This window comes from Nycticebus coucang, chromosome 12 (assembly GCF_027406575.1).
Source record: "Nycticebus coucang isolate mNycCou1 chromosome 12, mNycCou1.pri, whole genome shotgun sequence".
Lineage (NCBI taxonomy): Eukaryota > Metazoa > Chordata > Mammalia > Primates > Lorisidae > Nycticebus > Nycticebus coucang.
This window is the reverse complement of record NC_069791.1, coordinates 79,847,250-79,866,709: the sequence shown is the minus strand read 5'-3', so window position 1 is coordinate 79,866,709 and position 19,460 is coordinate 79,847,250. Positions and strand designations below refer to the sequence as shown.

At 38.8% G+C, this 19,460-nt stretch overlaps 1 protein-coding gene across 3 annotated transcripts in view; it reads left to right on the top strand.

The window, feature by feature from the left end:
* LOC128561396 (S-adenosyl-L-methionine-dependent tRNA 4-demethylwyosine synthase TYW1) overlaps nt 1-18,735 on the top strand; it is a 197,139-nt gene extending 178,404 nt beyond the window's left edge. For all 3 annotated transcript variants that reach the window (XM_053555541.1, XM_053555539.1, XM_053555543.1), the window contains one exon: nt 18,128-18,735. In XM_053555541.1, the coding sequence (XP_053411516.1) occupies nt 18,128-18,349 (222 nt within the window). In that variant the 3' untranslated portion in view covers nt 18,350-18,735. The remainder of the gene's footprint in view (nt 1-18,127) is intronic.
* Nucleotides 18,736-19,460: the final 725 nt, after the last annotated feature.

Here is a 19,460-nt window from a genome sequence, read left to right as displayed (position 1 = left end):
CTCTTGTGCCTTCTCCAGAAAGTCATATAATTGGAATTTATAGTATTCAGCTTTCCAACTGGCTTTTTTCACTTAGCAATATGCATTTATGTGTCTTTTCCTGGCCTGGGAGTTCATTTCTTTTTATTGCTTTGTATGGATGCACCACAGTGTGTTTATTCATTCGTCTATTGAAGGACATCTTGGTTATTTCCAGTTTGGGGTAGTTATAAACAAAGCTGCTAGAAACATTCATGTGCAGGCTTTTATGGGAATATGAGTTTTCAGGTCAGTTGAATAAATACCTAGGCATGCAATTGCCGGATCATGTGGTAAGAATATTGTTAAGCTTTTTGAAAAACTGCCAAACTGTTTTCCAAAGTGGCTGTGCCATTTTGCATTCCATTGAGCAGTGAATTACGGTTCTTTTGTGGTACATCCTTGCCAGAACTTGGTATTGTCAGTTTTTTGAGGGTTAGCCATTCTAATAGATGTGTGATAGGATCTCATTATTGCTTTAATTTGGAATTTCCTGATGAAAATGATCATGAGCATCTTTACGTATGGTTATTTACCATCTGTACAATTTCTATTTCAGGAATCCATTCTGCTCTTTTGCCTATTTTTTTTTTTTTTTGTAGAGACAGTCTCACCTTACCGCCCTCGGTAGAGTGCCATGACGGCTCACCGCAACCTCCAAGCTTTTGGGCTTACGCAATTCTCTTGCCTCAGCCTCCTGAGCAGCTGGGACTACAGGCGCCCGCCACAACGCCCGGCTATTTTTTGGTTGCAGTTTTGGCCGAGGCCGGGTTTGAACCAGCTACCCTCAGTACATGGGGCTGGCTCCCCACTCACTGAGCCACAGGCACCACCCTCTTTGGCCTATTTTTAAAATTGGGTTGGTTGTTTTCTTATTGTTGAGTTTTAAGAGTTCTGTATATGTTTGGGGTACAAATAATTCATCAAATATGTTTTTTGAAAATACTTTTCCCTGGCAGCACCTGTGGCTCAGTGAGTAGGGCGCTGGCTCCATAGTGGTCGCCGCCACCAAGGGTGGCAAGTTCAAACACAGCCCCAGCCAAACTGCAATAAAAAAATAGTCTGATGTGGCGGACACCTGCAGTTCTAGCTACGTGGGAGGTTCAGCCAAGAGAATTGCCTAAGCCCAAGAGCTGGAGGTTGCTGTGAGCTGTGATGTCACTGCACTCTAATGAGGGCAACAGAGTGCAACTCTATCTCTAAAAAAAAAAAAAAAGGAAAGGAAAGAAAATACTTTTCCTAATAAATGGCTTGACTCTTCATTCTCTTAATTATGTATTTCTCAGAGCAAATGTTTTTAATTTTCATAAAGTCTAACTTATCAATCTTTTTTCATGATGCTGCTTTTGTTGTTGTATCTAAAAACTCACTACCAGACTCAAGGTCACCCAGATTACCTCCTAGAAGTTTTGAAGTTTTATGTTTATATTTAAATCTATGATTCATTTTGTGAGGGTTAAGATCCGTATCTAGATCTATTTTTCTTGAAGATGTACATCTAGTTACTCAAGTTCTATTTATTGAAAGAACTATCCAGGGCGGCACCTATGGCTCAGTCGGTAAGGCGCCGGCCCCATATACTGAGGGTGGAGGGTTCAAACCCTGCCCTGGCCAAACTGCAACCAAAAAATAGCCAGGCGTTGTGGCGGGCGCCGTAGTCCCAGCTACTCGGGAGGCTGAGGCAAGAGAATCGCTTAAGCCCGGGAGTTGGAGGTTGCTGTGAGCTGTGTGAGGCCATGGCACTCTACTGAGGGCCATAAAGTGAGACTCTGTCTCTACAAAAAAAAAAAACAAAAAAAAACATAAACCATTAAATTTCATTTGTCCCTTTGTCAAAGATCAGTTGGCCATATTTGTACTTTTGGCCTTTCTCTTCATCACATTTTTCCATGTGTGCATTCTTCCACCAATATCATGCAGTCTTTCTAGCTTTATAGTAAGTTTTAAGTTGAGTCGTATCCGTCCTCTAACTTGATCTTCTTCACTATTTTGTGGGCTATTCTAGGTCTTTTGCCTTTCCATATAAACTTTAGAATCAGTTTGTCAATATCTACAAAATGGCTCTTTAGGATTTCGGTTGGGATTGCATTCAGTCTACAAGTTAGGCAAAACTGACAACATAATAATATTGAGTCTTATAATCCATGAACATGATGTATCGCCCCCCCCCTTTTTTTTTAATTTTCTCTTGTTTTTTCATCAGTTTGTTGTTTTATGTTATCCTATACATAGTCATTTCAGAATTTTCTGTGCTAAAATGCTATTGTGTTTTATTTCAAATTCCAGTTGTTCATTGCTAGTATATAAGAAAGCAATTGACTTTTGTATACTAACTTTGTATCTTACAACCTTGCTATAAGTCCTTATTAGGAGAAGGGTTTTGTTTTCAGTTGATTTGGAGGAGGGTTCCTACATAAGTGTTTCTAATCATGTCACCTGCACACAAAGAGAGTTTTATTTCTTCCTTTCTAATCGATAAATCTCTTATTCCCTTTTCTTGTCTTATTGCATTATTGTAGGGCTTCTACTATGATTTTGAAGATGTTGAATAAGAATGGTGAGAGAGGTATCCTTGCCTTGTTTCTGATCTTAGTGGGAAAACATACAGTTTCTTACCATTAAGTATGATTGTAGATATAGGTTTCTGGTAGACATTGCTTATTAGATTGAGGAAGTCCCCCTCTACTCCTAGTTTGCTGATAGTTTGTAATCATAAATTGGTTTTGATTTTGTCAAATGGTTTTCCTGCAACTATAGATATGTTCATATGATTTTTTTCTTCTTTAGCCTATTGATGTCATGGATTATATTAATTCAGGAAATGTTTCCTCTACTTCTATTTTCTAGAAGAGATTATAGAAAATGGGTGTTATTTCTTTCTTAAATGTTTGGCAGGATTCACCAGTGAACTCATGTGAGACAAGGAACTAGGAAGCTGTCAGGCCACTCTTCCCATCCACTTGTCTTAGTCTCTCTCTCTCTCTTTCTCTCTTTCCCCTTCTTTTCCTTTTTAATTTTCAAATCACTTAGTATGGCTGCTACAGTTCCAGTTTAGCTCAATCACCTACCACCACTTGTTTCCATCTCTTTGAGAGCTGTGGTCTCAAAATTCCTCTATTCTTCCATCACTCCACTTTTTTCTGCACTACTTTTCCTATGCATTTTACATTTTTGTTGTGTAATATTTTACTTGATGTGTTTTCATCTATACTTATTTGTGAAATTAACCTGTACTTTTTCCTTTCTGTGGTATCCCAGTCTAGTTTTGGAATCAAAGTAATATTCATCTCATAATTAGAGATAGGAACATTTTATTTCTTTAAAGTTTGTTTTTTGTAACCATCAAGCCTGGTGCCTTGAATGTAGGTAAATTTTTTTTTTCTTTAATGGTTACAACACTATGCAGGTTAATATCCAAATGGTGATATCATATCTAAAAAATTATTGCCATATCCAATGTCATGAAGCTTTTGCTCTATGATTTCTTTTAAGAGTTTAATTAATAGTTTTGAGCCTTATGTTTCGTCTTTGATCCATTTTGGGTTAATTTTTGTATACGGTGTTAGATAAAGATCTAACTTTATTCTTTTGCTTGTGGATATCCAGTTTTTCTAACCTCATTTGTTAAGGAGTCTGTTCTACTATTGGCTGATCTTAGCACCCTTGTCAAAGATGATTTGACCACAGATAAGTGACAGCTTATTTCTGAGTTCTCCATTCTGTTCTATCTGTCTACATGTCTGTCTTTATGCCCATATCAACTCTTTGGGTTATAGTAGCTTTGTAGTAAGTTTTGAAATCCATTAAGTGTGAATCCTCCAGCTTTCTTATTCTTTTTAAAGATTGTTTTGCCTATTTAGTGCCCCATGAGAATTCACATGCATTTTAGGATGACCTTTTCTATTTCTATATGGAATGTTTTTGGGATTTTGGTAGCTATCACACTGAATCTGTAGGTCATCTTAATATTAAATCTTGCAATCCATGAATATTGGTTGTCTTTCCATTTATTTGTATCTTCTTTAAATTCTTTCAGCAAAGTTTTATACTTTCATCTCTTTGGTTAAATTAAATCCAAAATTATTCTTTTGACTCACATTATTATGTTGACTAGAAGTGGTAAAGGCAGGCATCCTTGCCTTCTTCTCCTGCTAGAGGGAAACGTTTCTGTCTTTCACTGTTAAGTATGATGTTCACTGTGGATTTTTCATATGTGGCCTTTTATTATGTTAAGGTAGTTTCCTTCTATTCCTTCTTTGTTGAGTATTCTTTTTTATTATGAAAGGGTGTTGAATTTTGTCAAATGCCTTTTCTGTATCAATTGAGATGATCATGTGGTTTTCCCCTTCATTCTGTTAATGTCGTGTTTTGATTCATCTTTGCATTCCAGGAGTAAATCCCCATTTGCTCTTGATGTATAATCCTTTTAATATGCTGGTGAATTTGGTTTGCTACTATTTTGAGGATTTTGGTATCAGTATTCATAAGGAATATTCATATGCAGTTTTTTCTTATAGTATCTTTGTCTGGCTTTGGTATGAGGGTAATGCTGCCCTACTAGAATGAATCAGGAGGTTTTTTTTTTTTTTAATTGGAGACTGAGTCTCACTCTATTGCCCTGAGGGCTGTGGTGTCAGCCTTGCTCACAGCAACCTCAAACTCAAACTGTTTTTTTGTTTTTGTTTTTTTTTTAGACAGAGCTTCAAGCTGTCACCCTGGGTAAAGTGCCGTGGTATCACAGCTCCCTCCCCTTCCTCTCTTCTTTCTTCTTCTTGAGCTATAGTTCGGTTACAGCTTTCATATGAAAGCTATAAATTGTTTCCATAGTAGGGCTGAGTACATTGGATACTTTTTCTTCCATTCCTGAGATACTTTGCTAAGAAGAATATGTTCCAACTCCATCCATGTAAACATGAAAGAGGTAAAGTCCCCATCTTTTTCTAAGGCTACATAATATTCCATGGTGTACATATACCATAATTTATTAATCCATTCATGGGTCGATGGGCACTTGGGCTTCTTCCATGACTTAGCAATTATGAATTGGGCTGCAATAAACATTCTGGTGCAACTATCTTTGTTATAAAGTGATTTTTGGTTACTGACTTAATTCTATATTAGTTGTAGGTCTATTCAGATTTTTAATTTCTTTGTGACTTAGTCTTGGCAGATTTTATGTTTCTGGAATTCGTTTATTTCATCTATATTATCCAATATGTTGGCACACCATTGTTCATCATACTTTCTTATGATTTTTTGTATTTCTGACTTTTATAATTTGATTCTTTCTCTTTTTCTAAATCTGTCCATCTAAAGGTTTGTCTATTTTGTTGGTCTTTTAGCTTTCTGCTCTAATCATCATTATTGCCTTCTGCTAGCTTTTGGGATTAGTTTTTTCTTCTTTTTTTCCTCCAATTCCTTAAGTTTTAAAGAGATTTATTTGAACCTTTCTTATTTTTTAATATGAGTGTTTATAGTTATACATTTCTGCCTTAGCACTGCCTTTGCTGTGTCCTGTAAGTTTTAGTATGTGGCATTTCCATTTTCATTAGTCTTTAAGTACTTTCTAATTACCTTTGTGATTTCCTTTTTGATTTATCGATAGTGTTTAGGATGTTTAGGAGTATGTTAATTTCCACAAATTTCTGAAGTTTTTAGTTTTCCTCCATTTAATGATTTATAACTTCATCCTGCTGTGGTTGATTAAGATTCTTTGTATAATATCTGTCTTTTTAAATCTAGTTAGGTTTAATTTGTAGCCTAACATATGGTCTTTCCTGGAAAATGCCCTATGTGTATTTAAGGAGAATGTGTGTGCTATTGTTGTTAGGTAGAGTATTTTGTTTATGTCTATTAAATACGTGTTGTTCAAATGCTTTATTTCCTTACTTAATTCAGCCTAGGTATTATATCCATTATTGATAGAAAGGTATTGAAATCTCTCTCTCTCTCTTTTTTTTGTAGAGACCGAGTCTTACTTTATTGCCCTCAGTAGAGTGCTGTGGCGTCATGGTTCACAGCAACCTCCAGCTCTTGGGCTTAAGCAATTCTCTTGCCTCAGCCTCCTGAGTAGCTGAGACTACAGGTGCCCGTCACAACGTCTGGCTGGGGTTTTTTTTGTTGCAGTTTTTGGCATGGGCCGGGTTTGAACCTGCCACCGTCTGTATATGGGGCTGGCACCCTACCCACTGAGTCACAGGTGCTGCCTGAGGTATTGAAGTCTCCAAGAATTGGGGTAGCATTATTTAGTCTCCTTTTATTCCTACCACTATCTGCCTCATTTATTTTGATGATCTGTTATTAGGGGCATCAGTGTTTATAATTCTTATTTTTATTATATTGTACCTTTTATTAATAAATAGTAACATCATATTTTGTTTTAAATATTAGATTTAAAGTGTGATAATTGTATGGACAAACCTACTCTCTTTTGGTATGAGTTACTTTTGGTTACTATTTGCATGGAATATACTTTTTTATCTTTTACTTTCAATCTGTTTGTGTCTTTAAATCTAAAGTGAGTCTCTTATAGATAGCATACAGTGGGATCATCTCTTTTTAATCCATTCTACCTATTTCTCTCTTTTGATTGGAGAGTTTAACTCATTGATATTTAAAGTAATTACTGATACAGAAAGACTTCTGTCATTTTATTATTTCTTTTCTATATATGCCTTATAGCAGTTTTCCCTCATCCTGAATAGTCATCTTTGTGTTTAGTTCATTCCTTCCAGGGAAATGTTTTAATTACTTTCTCATTTCCTTTCATGTATATTCTATAGTTATTTTCTTTGTGTTAGCATAGACATTACATTTAACGTTCTAAAGCCCTACTCTAATTTGAATTTATACCAACTTAACTTTAGTAACATACAAAAACTCGGTTCCTTTACAGTCCTGTCCCGGCCTCTTTCAGTTGTTGATGTCACAAAATTAGACCTTTAGACATTGTATGTCCCGAAACATAAACTAATAATTGCTTTTTTAATGCATTAATCTTTTAATGTTAAAAAACAAAATGTAGACATATAAGCCAACCAGTTATAATAATAGTAGATTTTATAATTGCCCATGTATTTACTTAACTGTAATCTTTATTTCTTCATACAGCTTCAAGTTACTGTAGTGTCTTTTCATTTTAACTCAACGGGGCTCCTTTTAGCAGTTCTTGCAGAACAGATCTAGTGATAATGAACTCCTTCAGCTTTATCTGGGAATGTCTTAATTACTCCCTTATGTTTGAAGAACAGTTTTTACCAGATATAGCTTCTTGGTGGACAGGATTTTTTTTTATTTTTAAGTACTTCTGGTTTGTAAAATTTCTGATTAGAAATATGCTAATGACCTTATTGAAGATTGCTTGTATGGGACAAGTTGCTTCTGTCTTCCTGCTTTCAAGATTCTGTCTTTGACCTTCAACAGTTTGATTATAATGCACCTTAGTATGTGTCTTTTTAAGTTCATTATACTTGGAATTCATTGAGATTATTAAATGTTTTATTGATGTCTTTTATCAAATGTGGGAAACTTTCAGGCATTATTTCTTCAGCTATCCTCTCTGCTGCCTTTGTCCTTCTCCTCTTTCTGGGCCGCCACATGCAGATATTGGTCCACTTGATGGTGTCCCACAGGTCTTTTAGTCTCTGTTCACTCTTTTTTCTTTCTGTTCCTCAGACTTAGTAATTTCTATTATCCTACATTTAAGTTCACTGATTCTTCTGCCTGCTAATGTCTGCTTTTGAATCTCCTTAATACATTTTTTTGTTAGAGTTGTACTTTTTAGCTACAAAATATTTTTTGTAGGTTTTCTGTGTCTATTGTTATTTCTGTTTTGTTGATATATCCTTTTCTTGGCTTTTCTCATTTCTTTAGTTCTTAGAACAGCTTTAGGAAAGTTATTTTAAAGTCTTTGTTTAGTAGATCTGCCATCTGGTCTTTCTAAAAGTCACTTTCTTTTGAATGGGTCATGCTTTCTTATTTCTTTGTGTTATGAGTTTATTATTGAAAACTGGACATTTCTATCTAATAATGTGGTAACTCTGGATATCAGATTCTATGTCTTTTTCAGTGTTTGCTTTTTGTTTTGTTTTGTTTTTTGAAGGTTAGCTCTGTGCCAAGGATCAGCCTGAGGTATGAAGTTAAGGTCTCTTTAGGTCTTCTTAAAGCCTGTGACATGCATGGTGACTTTTCTGATTTTCCCCATATATGTGGTAGTTATTAGTGTCCTGGATTTCATGTATGTCTCCCAAAAGGAGGGAAAGAAAAAAATAAAAAGTGGGTGCAGAGGGGAAACATTGGCTTCTGAAATCCCCTGGAAGTCACGTCTTCAGCCAGAGGGGAATGTGTGTGGGGGGGGTAGGGTGGGGGGTGGGGGTTGGGGGTGGGCTGCAGCAACAATGGCCGGCTGCCTCCATGTCTGCATTTCCATGATGAGAGCTCACATCCTTAATATTATGAAGTCAGCATTCTTATTCTTATTATAGGAATAATACTTACTCCTATACTGGCTCCGATAGGCTGCATGCAAGCTACTGCGGGAATATAGACACAGCTGCCTGACATGGGGCTAGGGGTGGGGGCCTGGTGGGCACTTTGGAGCTAAGAGCTGAAATTGACCAAAATTAATTACAATTCAGGGTCAAGCCTTCCCCTGAATGTTGCGATCCTTCAATAGACTGCAGAGTTGCCACATAGCTTTATCAGATAAATTATGCCAGTATAATTTTTGTCTGGGTGGGAAGAAGATTTCTGGTGCCTTCTACCCTACCATCTTCCTAGAATCTTATACTCTTATATTTTTAAAATGTATATACTTAGTTGAATTCTGAAGTTAATCAACTTTGCTATGCTCCTTTAGCACAACAAAAGGACTTTCCTGGTGCTGTTTCCTATATACTGTTTAGAGTACTCATGCTAAGAAAGAATTCTCATATCAAAATTGAGTACATAGGATTCATGCTTCTCCATTCTTGTGATGCTTTACTAAGAATAATGTCTTCCACTTCCATCCAGGTTAATACGAAGGATGTAAAGTCTCCATTTTTTTTAATGGCTGAATACTATTCCATGGTATACATATACCACAGTTTGTTAATCCATTCCTGGGTTGTTGATATGAGGACAATTAATGACAATTAAGGTTATGGGGGGGGAAGCAGAAAGAGGGACGGAGAGAGGGGGGTGGGGCCTTGGTGTGTGTCACACTTTATGGGGGCAAGACATGATTGCAAGAGGGACTTTACCTAACAATTGCAATCAGTGTAACCTGGCTTATTGTACCCTCAATGAATCCCCAACAATAAAAAAAAAAAAAAAAAATGCCTGACAAAAAAAAGAAAAAAAAAGAATTCTCAACTCAAAGGTTAAGATAGGTTTTGACACAAGGAGTTTTACTTTCTAAGGGAGGAAAGGGCAAGGCTTGCGAGGAAGAAAGAACTGACAAGGACATATGGCTTGGACTTTTATTGGGGTGCTAGAGAGCAGATCAACAGTTGTTGCAAAATGATAACACAAGGCAATTGTTTTCCAGAGCAGTTGTTTTCTGTTGGGCTAGTTTTATCTGATTTCTCAGAATGTGGTCTGGCAGATTCTAAGGGGTATATACCCTTCTCTGTTTTTTTCAGTACTCTTCCAGTTCTGCAAAACAAGCTCTTAAAAAAAAAAGTTAAACCACGGGTGGCCAAACAAGAAGCAAGCAGTGGGTGCCAGCACCCTGTGTCACTGGCGTTTTTATGTTAGGTGATTTACTGGCAATGCTTCCTTTCTAATGGTCGTTTAGGGGTAGCCATATCAATACCACTTCTTGGTTCGTCTTTGTTTCTTGCATCCAGTTATTCTTGCTAGATACGGTTTTCTTCTTACTGAACTGAGTGGTAAGCTTAGTCTTTGTTCTCTTTTCCAAAACAATTTTATTTCACTTTCACTCTTGAATGGTAGATCATTAGAGTAGAAGAATCCAAATTGAAGTATTTCCTCTTACACTTTGAAGATACTACTCTGCTGCCTTCCAGCATAATTTTTTCATTATCTTCTAGCATCTTTCATCCTGATGAAATGTCTGATATCTTTCCTTCATTTTGAAGTCTGCTGATTAACTCAACAACCAGTAACAGTTGCGAAGGCTACTGTGAGAAGCACTATTCATGCATTAACTCATTTAATCTTTACAAAAACCTCTTGAATTGTAGATACTATTTTTTCTCATATTCCAAAGGAGGAAACTGAGGCAAAAAAAAGTGTTATCCAAGGGCAAATAGGGCACAGCTAGAATTCAGTCCCAAATGTTTCCAATTCAAAGCCCACTTTGAACAACTACATTGACAGGCAAGGTTAGGGAAAGAGAAGCATCCTTTGGAAATAGTATGTAGATTGTCCTGTCGCATTTCACCCAGCACCAATCTCCTTGATCTTCCAGGTCATCAACTCAGACTTTTTGCCAAATTTAGGATCCTGTAGATGATGAGACAGTGATCACAGAGGCCTCCTTCTCGGATATAAAACATGTAATCCACATGGGGAGATAAGAAGAGCCTTGACTTCCCTTCGCCCTCCCATCTTGGAATATGAGGGGAATTATGCCTCCAGTTAGATTTCGTACAGTGTTCTCTCAACAAAACGTACTGACTAAAGGTTTTGCCTTCTGTGTACATGCGAAGTTCACCCTTTTCACAGGCTTGCTTGTTCCCAGCAGCATTTGCTTTTAGAGAAATATCACAGAAAATTGGCCCTTTGGTTACCCTGCTCAGAGGAGTTAGCTCCCCTCTAATAAAAGTGGAAGTTAAGATGGAAACTTCAGAAAATGAGTTTCCCGCTAAAATTTTTTTTAATTGTCTCAGATATATCTAGAACTTAATCTTATTGTTGTAGTTTTATCTTAAGAATGATTCCACAGGCAGCTGTCGCTGTGTGCCCCCTACTTATCACCAGTAAACTCAGAAAAGGCTGACAACACTCCTTGGCTTTCCATCGTTGCGAGCCATTAGGTGGACTCTGAAGTTTCAGGGGTGTCCAGCCTTTTTTCCTCTCTGCTATACAAATGAAAGAAGGGTTGTCTTGGGCAATACATTAAATACACAAAAACTAATGACAGCCAGTGAGCAAACAAAAGGTCCATGCATAATTTTTGCAGTATCTGATGAAGCAATTTAGTCAAATCAGATAAGCAAAACAGTCTTCAAATAATCCACATGTGGCCTGTGGCATGTAGGTGGGACACCACTGGGTGATCTCTGACTCCTCTTCCCCAGACAGCAAACAACACAGTTGTTGCTACTATAGGCAAGAACAAAATTTATAATTTTGAGTTATGAGAAGGTCTGGCAGCTCCTTATCCTTCCTTTATTCAGTACCTTCCCAACTGTTTGGTTTGTCCTCTCTGGACTATTTGTTTGGAAGACTCATCTAGAAAGTAAGAGTAGATATTAAGATCATGTAAGATCCCTGGGTGGCGCCTGTGGCTCAGTGAGTAGGGCGCCGGCCCCATATACCGAGGGTGGCGGGTTCAAACCCAGCCCCAGCCAAACTGCAACAAAAAAATAGCCGGGCATTATGGCGGGTGCCTATAGTCCTAGCTACTTAGGAGGCTGAAGCAAGAGAATTGCCTCAGCCCAAGAGCTGGAGGTTGCTATGAGCCGTGATACCACAGCACTCTACTGAGGGTGACAAAGTGAAACTCTGTCTCTAAAAAAATAAAAAATCATGTAAAAGCCCTTAAGATTGCAAAAATGAAAATAACATGGGTAATTTTTTAATTAGTGTTCTTTTTTCTGCTTTCTTTCTAGAACAAAAATTTTTTAAATTCAGTCTCTTGGACTAGTCCTTTAATTTTTCTTTTCTTTACTATTTTCTATCTCTCTTTTTTACTGTATGTTCTAGGTTCTTAATTTTATTTTCTTAGCTTTCTCATGAATTCTTTGTTTATGCTCCCATATTTTTACAATCTAAAGTCTCTTGATTTTTTTCTTTCTTTTTTTTTTTTGAATGTGTGTGGCAGGTCTCACTCTGTCACCTGGGCTAGAGTGCAGCAGCATCATCTTAGTTCACTGTAATCACAAACTCCTGGGTTTAAGAGATCCTCTTACCTGAGCCTCCTGAATAGCTAGGACTACAGGTGTATGCCTGGCTAATTTTTCTATTGTTTATAGAGACGGGATCTCACTCTTGCCAAGGCTGGTCTTGAACTTTTGGGCTCAAGCAATCCTCCTACCTCAGTCTCTCAAAGTGTTAGGATTACAGGCATGAGCCACTATGCCTGGCCTCTTTTAAATTTTTCGAATGTTGCTTTTTATAGCATATTTTTAAATGAACACAGTTTCTTTTTTCATTTCTCTGTTGTTTTAGTTCAGTTGAGTTTTTTTTTTTGTTTATTTGTTTTTTTTTTGCCATTTTCTACCTGTGCAGGCCTAGTTTATTATATTATTCTTTTTTTTTGTTGTGATTTTTCTTATCTCTTTAATGTTAGAAGTTTTTCTCAGCTGCCTAATGGTCATGGTTTATCTGCTCATACTTGAAAGAGCAATTTGGGACTACTAAGGGTGTGAACTTGGCTATCTTGGATTGATCTAACTGGATCATTTCCTTAGGAAAACTCAGTGTCTCCCAGTCTGTCCTCTTGTGCTGATCAGAGGGTTTTTTTTCGTTTTCCACAGCTTGCATGGCCATTTGGTGGTGTAGAAGCAGAAAGGGGAATATTTTCAGTGTGGTAGCCCTGTCCTCAGCTGTACCTGTATCCCCTAGACCAGTGGTTCTCAACCTTCCTGATGCCGCGGCCCTTTAATACAGTTCCTGTGTCGTAACCCACAGGTTGAGAACCACTGCCCTAGACCGTGGATCCTCCCTTATATTGTCTTCTGAGAATAAACCTCCAGTCTTCTGTTGGGACGTGAGGTGGGCAGGGGCTTTGCTGTGTTTATGTTCAAGGGATCAAGAACTTGAGATTCTAACTATTTATTTATTTGTTTATTTAGACAAAGTCTCACTTTGTTGCCCTCAGTAGAGTGCCTTGGCACAGCAACCTCAAAGCTGGGCTGAAGTGATTCTCTTGCCTCAGCCTCCCAAGTAGCCGAGACTATAGGCACCTGCCACAACACCTGGCTATTTTTAGAGACGGGGTCTCACTCTTGCTCAGGCTGGTCTCGAACCCAGGCAGTCCACTCACCTCTGTCTCCCAGAGTGCTAGGATTATAGGCGTGAGCCACCGTGCATGGCCTGGTTAACCATTTCTTTTTTTTTTTGTAGAGACAGGGTCTCACTGTACCGCTGGGACTACAGGCGCCCGCCACAACGCCCGGCTATTTTTTTGTTGCAGTTTGGCCGGGGCTGGGTTTGAACCCGCCACCCTCGGCATATGGGGCCGGCGCCCTACTCATTGAGCCACAGGCGCCACCCGGTTAACCATTTCTTAATAGAATGTGAACCTGTGTTTGGATTTTTTAGTTGGAGTAGGTTTGGAACCTCTTCAATCCCCATTTCTGGGGGGTGACTGCAATTTCTGAGGCTTTGAGGAAATCTGAAGCATAAATTGTGTTGAATCTTGGATTTCTCTATTTGCTAGCTCAGGATTCAGTTCTCTTAGGTCTGCTAAACCAATTTGCAGAAATTTTGATGGTGTTCTCTCCTGATCTGTTTATTTATTTTTATTTTTTTCAGTTGTCATTGTTGTTTAGCTTGCCAGGCTGGGTTCGAACCCGCCACCCTCAGTGTATGTGGATGGGGCCATACACTACTATGGGTGCTGAGCCTGATCTCATTATACATCTTTTAAAAATGCGTTCTTTTGTCATTTTAATGCGTTTTCAAGAGGAAGTAAAATTAAATGCATGTGTTTAATCTGCCTTTTTTTTTTTTGTTTTGTGGTTTTTGGCCAAGGCTGGGTTTGAACCCGCCACCACCGGCATATGGGACTGGCGCCCTACTCCTTGAGCCACAGGCGCCACCCCATTTTTTTTTTTTAATTTAAAGAGACAGTGTCTTTCTGTATCATCCAAACTGGATCACAGCTCACTGCAGCCTCCAACTCCTGAGCTCAAGTGATTCTCCTGGCTCAGCCGCCTCAGTAGATAGGACTACAGGCATGCGCCACCATGCCTGGATAGTTCTTTAAATTAATTTTTTGAAAAGACGAGGGGTCTTGCCATGTTGCGCAGGCTAGTCTCAAACTCCTGGCCTCATGCAATCCTTTCAACTTGGCCTCCCAAAATGCTGGGATTATAAGCATGAGCCCCTATGCCCAGCAAGCATCTTAAAAAAAAAATTAACTGTAATAAAGAACCTATGTTGTCATTATTCTGTTTCGTGCAACACGAGAACACAGCGAGCAGAAGGCCTTTGTGCAGCAGTTTGATTTTCACAGATAGTGGGAGCCTGTCCTGGCTCCTCCGGCCTTGCTTAGTCAGGGCTGCAAGTTACTGTGTTTATGGTGTGTGTTTGAGATCTTTTTTGACCTTTTGAGTTTGTTTGTAATTTGGTAGATTTTCTTCCCTTACTGTTGGATTTGAGGAATTCTTGAAACAGGATGACCTCGTATCTCAGGATACTTAACCTCAGATTATATGATTTAGGGTTTCATTCCTCTGCTGAGGCAGCTGCCTTTCAGCACTACAAGTGTGTCAGTCATACCAAATTTTGCCCTTTTAGCTTCTGCCTTTATTATGAACAGTTTGATTTTTTTTGACCTGTCTTAAATTATTCAGTATGCTTAGTCTCCAACTGAGGGGGGCATATATACATTCAGTCTTGTCTTTTGGGTCTGATGGCTCAATGTTAATCTCAGAGCAACTGACTATTATGGACTAGGTGTTTGTGTTCCCCCAAATTCATATGTCGAGGTAGGATTGTATCTGATGGGGTTTCTAATGAACTATTTAAGGGCAAATGAGGGCATAAGGAAGGGAGTCAGATTTGATAGGGTTAGTGTTTTTATATGGGATGTCAGAGAACTCACCTACTAGCTATCATAACTTCCACATGCCCTCCAAGTAAAGGCTATGTGGGGCACAGCAAGAAGCCAGGGAGAGGGCCATCGCCAGAAACTAAATTGCAGCTTGGCGCCCGTCACTCAGTGGTTATGGCACCAGCCACCATACACCGAGGCAGGTGGGTTTGAACTTGGCCTGGGCCTGCTAAACAACAATAAATAGCCAGGCGTTGTGGCAGGCGCCTGTAGTCCCACCTACTTGGGAGGCTGAAGCAAGAGAATTACTTAAGCCCGAGAGTTTGAGGTTGCTGTGGGATGTGTGATGCCACAGCCCTCTACCGAGGGTGATATAATGAGACTCTGTCTCAAAAAATAAAAAATAAATTGCCAAAACTTTGATCTTGGATTCTAGCCTCCAGAACTGTGAGAAGATAAATATCTATTGTCTAAGCTGCTCAGTCTGTGGTATTTAGTTGTAGCAGCCCGCTTTCTGCTACAGCTACATCTTTGGTCCTCCAGCTTGTTGTCTTAAATATTAGGAATCAGAGTGGTCTGCGGGCAGATTTCAGCTTACACTTGCCACATCTGTGCATCTGATTTCTTCTATTTGAAACCAGAGTGGAGTTTTAGAGTCAGAAGAGATCGGGTCTTCTAGTGTAGAAGTTTCCTTTAATTGCATCAGGAGTTAGGAAATCCATTTAAAGGGTTGCAGCCAGCAATTTGCTTAAATGAAATGCACTGCCTATATAGTCTTGCAAGTTGTGTTTACAGCACACGAATATGTGTGTGTTGTACATGTACTAAATTGAGATATAAAATGTATTTCTTTCTGTAGCTTTTGGCTAAAAAAATTTAAGTCTACAGCTCTGGTCCAAACTAATTCTTTAGGCCCTCTTAGAATGTCCATAGCAAATCATTACTGTTAGAGTTTGAGGGAGAAGGAATTATAGACCTGAGGGGTCCAAGTTCAGATCTAGTGATCTAAACATCAAAAGGGAAAAACATCAGGAAGAAGAGAATATGTTCATCTATGTCTCTCAGCAGGCAAAGCAGGGCACCCCAAGAAGACTGTACAACAGGGCTGAGGTGGGGGGGGGCAACTTGTCATTCTTTCTCTCCGGAGAGGTATAATCTCACTTGCTGTACATAGCATGTACATACACATATTATAATCATTTTATAAATGTCTGTGACTGGGCCAATTTCATAGTTGGCACTCCGTAAATGTTGAGAGGAAGAATGAATAAATGGCATCTTTCTCGGCCTCTTTTTAATGACATACATGTTAATGCCAAGTCTGCTCCTGTACCAGTTAGGAAGTCACCCCAGGTCCCGCCAAGTACATTTGTGCCTTCTGTCGTGAACACACTATGGAATGGTCCACTCTAGTCTGTGGAGCCAGCAAATTCTCATCATGTCTCAAGATGTCGGTAGAATAGGTAGAATTTTTGATTCATCGTATGGTTTTCTAACTTTGTTAAGAGGTAAGAAAGAAGGGGCTAGGACCTTGCCTGTCCTAAGAGACAGTGTAAGTTGTTAAGTCTCATCTGTTCAGAAAGCCAGCAGTCTAGGTGGAATGGGGGTGGGGTGCATCTGCAGAGGCCACCACAGTGCGTGGCTGTGGGACAGGTCAGCACAGTGAGGCCCTGTGGCAGGGGAACTGCCGCAGTCTAAAAGGATTTGGGAAGACTTCTCAGAGCAAAGGATGAAGGAGACCTGAGCATCAGCATTAATTAGACAGAGGGCACAGCGTGGGAGTCACAAGAAAGGGGACAGCTGAAGCAGAGCTCCAGTGCAGAGTGGATATTTAGACCTTCTGTTCTAGATAATGGGAATCTCTTTGCTGCTGGCATCATCTCAGGCAGGCTATAGAAGTTGGGAGGAGTGAAAACTGGAGTCAGAAGACCAACCAGTTGGAAGACTGTTGCCGAGTCCCCGAGTAAGGGCTTGTGCTAGGGCCATGCAGCAGGAAGGCAACTCAGGGAGAACCCGCCCAGCTTTTGGATGTAAGGGTCTGGGGAAAGGGAGGTTGCCTTTGATTCTGCAATTTTGAGGTTCAGCACCTGAGAATAACAGTGATTTCTTCCACAGAAATAGGAAACACTTCAAGGATAGGGCAAGATAGCAAGAAATAAATTTTACATTTTGGGTTGTAGAGTTCATAGAGCCCTTATGGCACCACTTCCAAGAATGGTCTAGTTAAAAGAAAACTCATAATTCATAGATAGACTAATTAAACTTTGCCATTTATTTGGCGTTTCCCTCCCTACACATCTCTTAGCTATTCAGTAAAAAAATTAGATGTCATTTAATTTCAGCATATTATAATATTCTAAACCCAGGAACCAATATATTTTCAATATTTTTTTCAGCCAGAACAGGAAATTGTTATTTAACTTGGTTCATAGAGATAATTGGGTTTTATTTTAGACAGCAACATAACAAAAGCACTTGTCTGTTTATAAGTCAGCTATCAAAATATTAGCTAACACATTTACACAAATGAATGCCAAACAGATGTTTTAAAAGCCTTCATAGTTCAATTAGTATTTCCTTCAGAGCCTCCTCAACTTTATTTCTGTTTTCTTCATTCCAGGTCATTATTCCACAGTGACTTTTGAGAAGCAGTTTTCTTAAGAGAGTACAAATTGGATTATTGTCTTTTATTGAATTGAAATTCTTAACGAAACTTTCCACTAATGAGATATTGTATCCGTGTTAGGCTATAGTGGCTACTTTGAGTCATTTAGTTAGCAGTTCAGAATTAGAAGTCATTGATTAAAGCCCCACTAATAACTCAAACAACGTTCAGTAATGAAAAGGATTCCACCAGGTGCTGCTAACATAGCCATCAAAATTTGCAACAGATAAAAAGCAGCAATAGCAGGAATGAGAATTAGCTTGACCATTAACACATGGTAACATCAAAACGTTTAACCCTCTGGTATGTGCAAAATGAACTTGACTTGTCTTCCAGGTCCAGCAAGGCAGCAGCCCCAGGGGACAACGTTGACTGTAGTATATATGGCCTTGATAGGAAACCGCATCTGGAACATGAAAGAGTTTTCTTTAACGTGATAGGGAGGAAAGATCAGGCTAATTTGTGATTTTTTTTTTTTTTTTTTTTTAGAATAATTATTTTATATTTTTCCTATGGATGTTTTTAACTGACTTGACAACTTCTTTTCTTTCCAGTTTAAGATTGATGGAGAATGGTGGACGTGGATCAATTATAACCGCTTCCAGGAACTCATCCAGGAATATGAAGATAGCAGTGGATCAAAAACTTTCAGCACAAAGGATTATATGGCCAAAACTCCTCCCTGGGCATTATTTGGTGCCAAGGAAAGAGGCTTTGATCCCAAGGACACAAGATATCAGAGAAAGAACAGATCAAAGGATATTTCTGGATGTTGAGATTATCTGTCTTCAGGAAACTAAAGGACAAAACCCAGATGGCCTCAGAAGGTTCTTCAATAGTACCACATTTGTTCCAGAGACAAATTACACAGATTACATTTCATGTAAAGGAGACTGACTGTAAGGCACATGGGGATACAGAGATGGCATCTACACTCGGAATGCTTGGGACAAAGCCCCAACATTTCTTTTCAGAACCCAGGTTGTGTCCTGAATTTCCTTCTGAGAGGAAAATTGTACGGTTTTTGGGGGTGGTGTGGGGGGGAGAATAACACAGTTATTCTAAGAATATAACTGGTAGTTTTGTGTTATACTCAGTAAGCCTTGCTAGAATGCTATTCATGAGACTGTTATAAAAGAAATAAATATCTGGGCTCTGTGGACTTTCTGGGCCCTTAGCTTTTTGTGGACAGGCCACTTACATTGAATTGTACTACCTTGAGCTAAGTGTGTCCACTTACACTCAGATTCAGAACTTGATCCCTTTCTTATATCTTAGGATAGCCCCTCCTAAAGGTAATTTATCGCAATTCTCAATTATTTTTAAATACTGCACGGGTTACTTTCCATTTTTGCTTATTATCAACCTTTTATGAAATCAGGTTGGATCTTAAACTGTATTATAACTTGTCCCATTCCCAGGCAAGTCACCTCCGAAGGTAATGTGTGGGCTGGAGCAGAGTAAATGCCCTGTTCTGTAAGAGGAATGGCCGCATGATGGCATTGCATAATTAGTCTCACGAACACACTTGGGAACAAGGAATATGGTTTGCCTTTTGTTCAGAAGGTCAAGCTCAGGCGTCTTATTACCCCCAGACAGCAGGTCTCCATCATCCTTCTCTCTGTTGGCCTCGCTGCTTGACACAGTCTGTACTGTAAGATTCAAGTGTTTTCAAATTGAAAATATCATAAATCTTCAATTATTTTAAGTTGTCCAAGTTATTTTAAAATTCTTTTATCTAAAAATTTGAATTAATAAATGAACCTTTTATAAGACTTTTAGCACAAAGTTTTTTTCAAGTTTTTTTTTTTTTTTTTTTGGAGACAGAGTCTCACTTTGTTACCCTCAGTAGAGTGCTATGGCATCATAGCTCACGGTAACCTCATA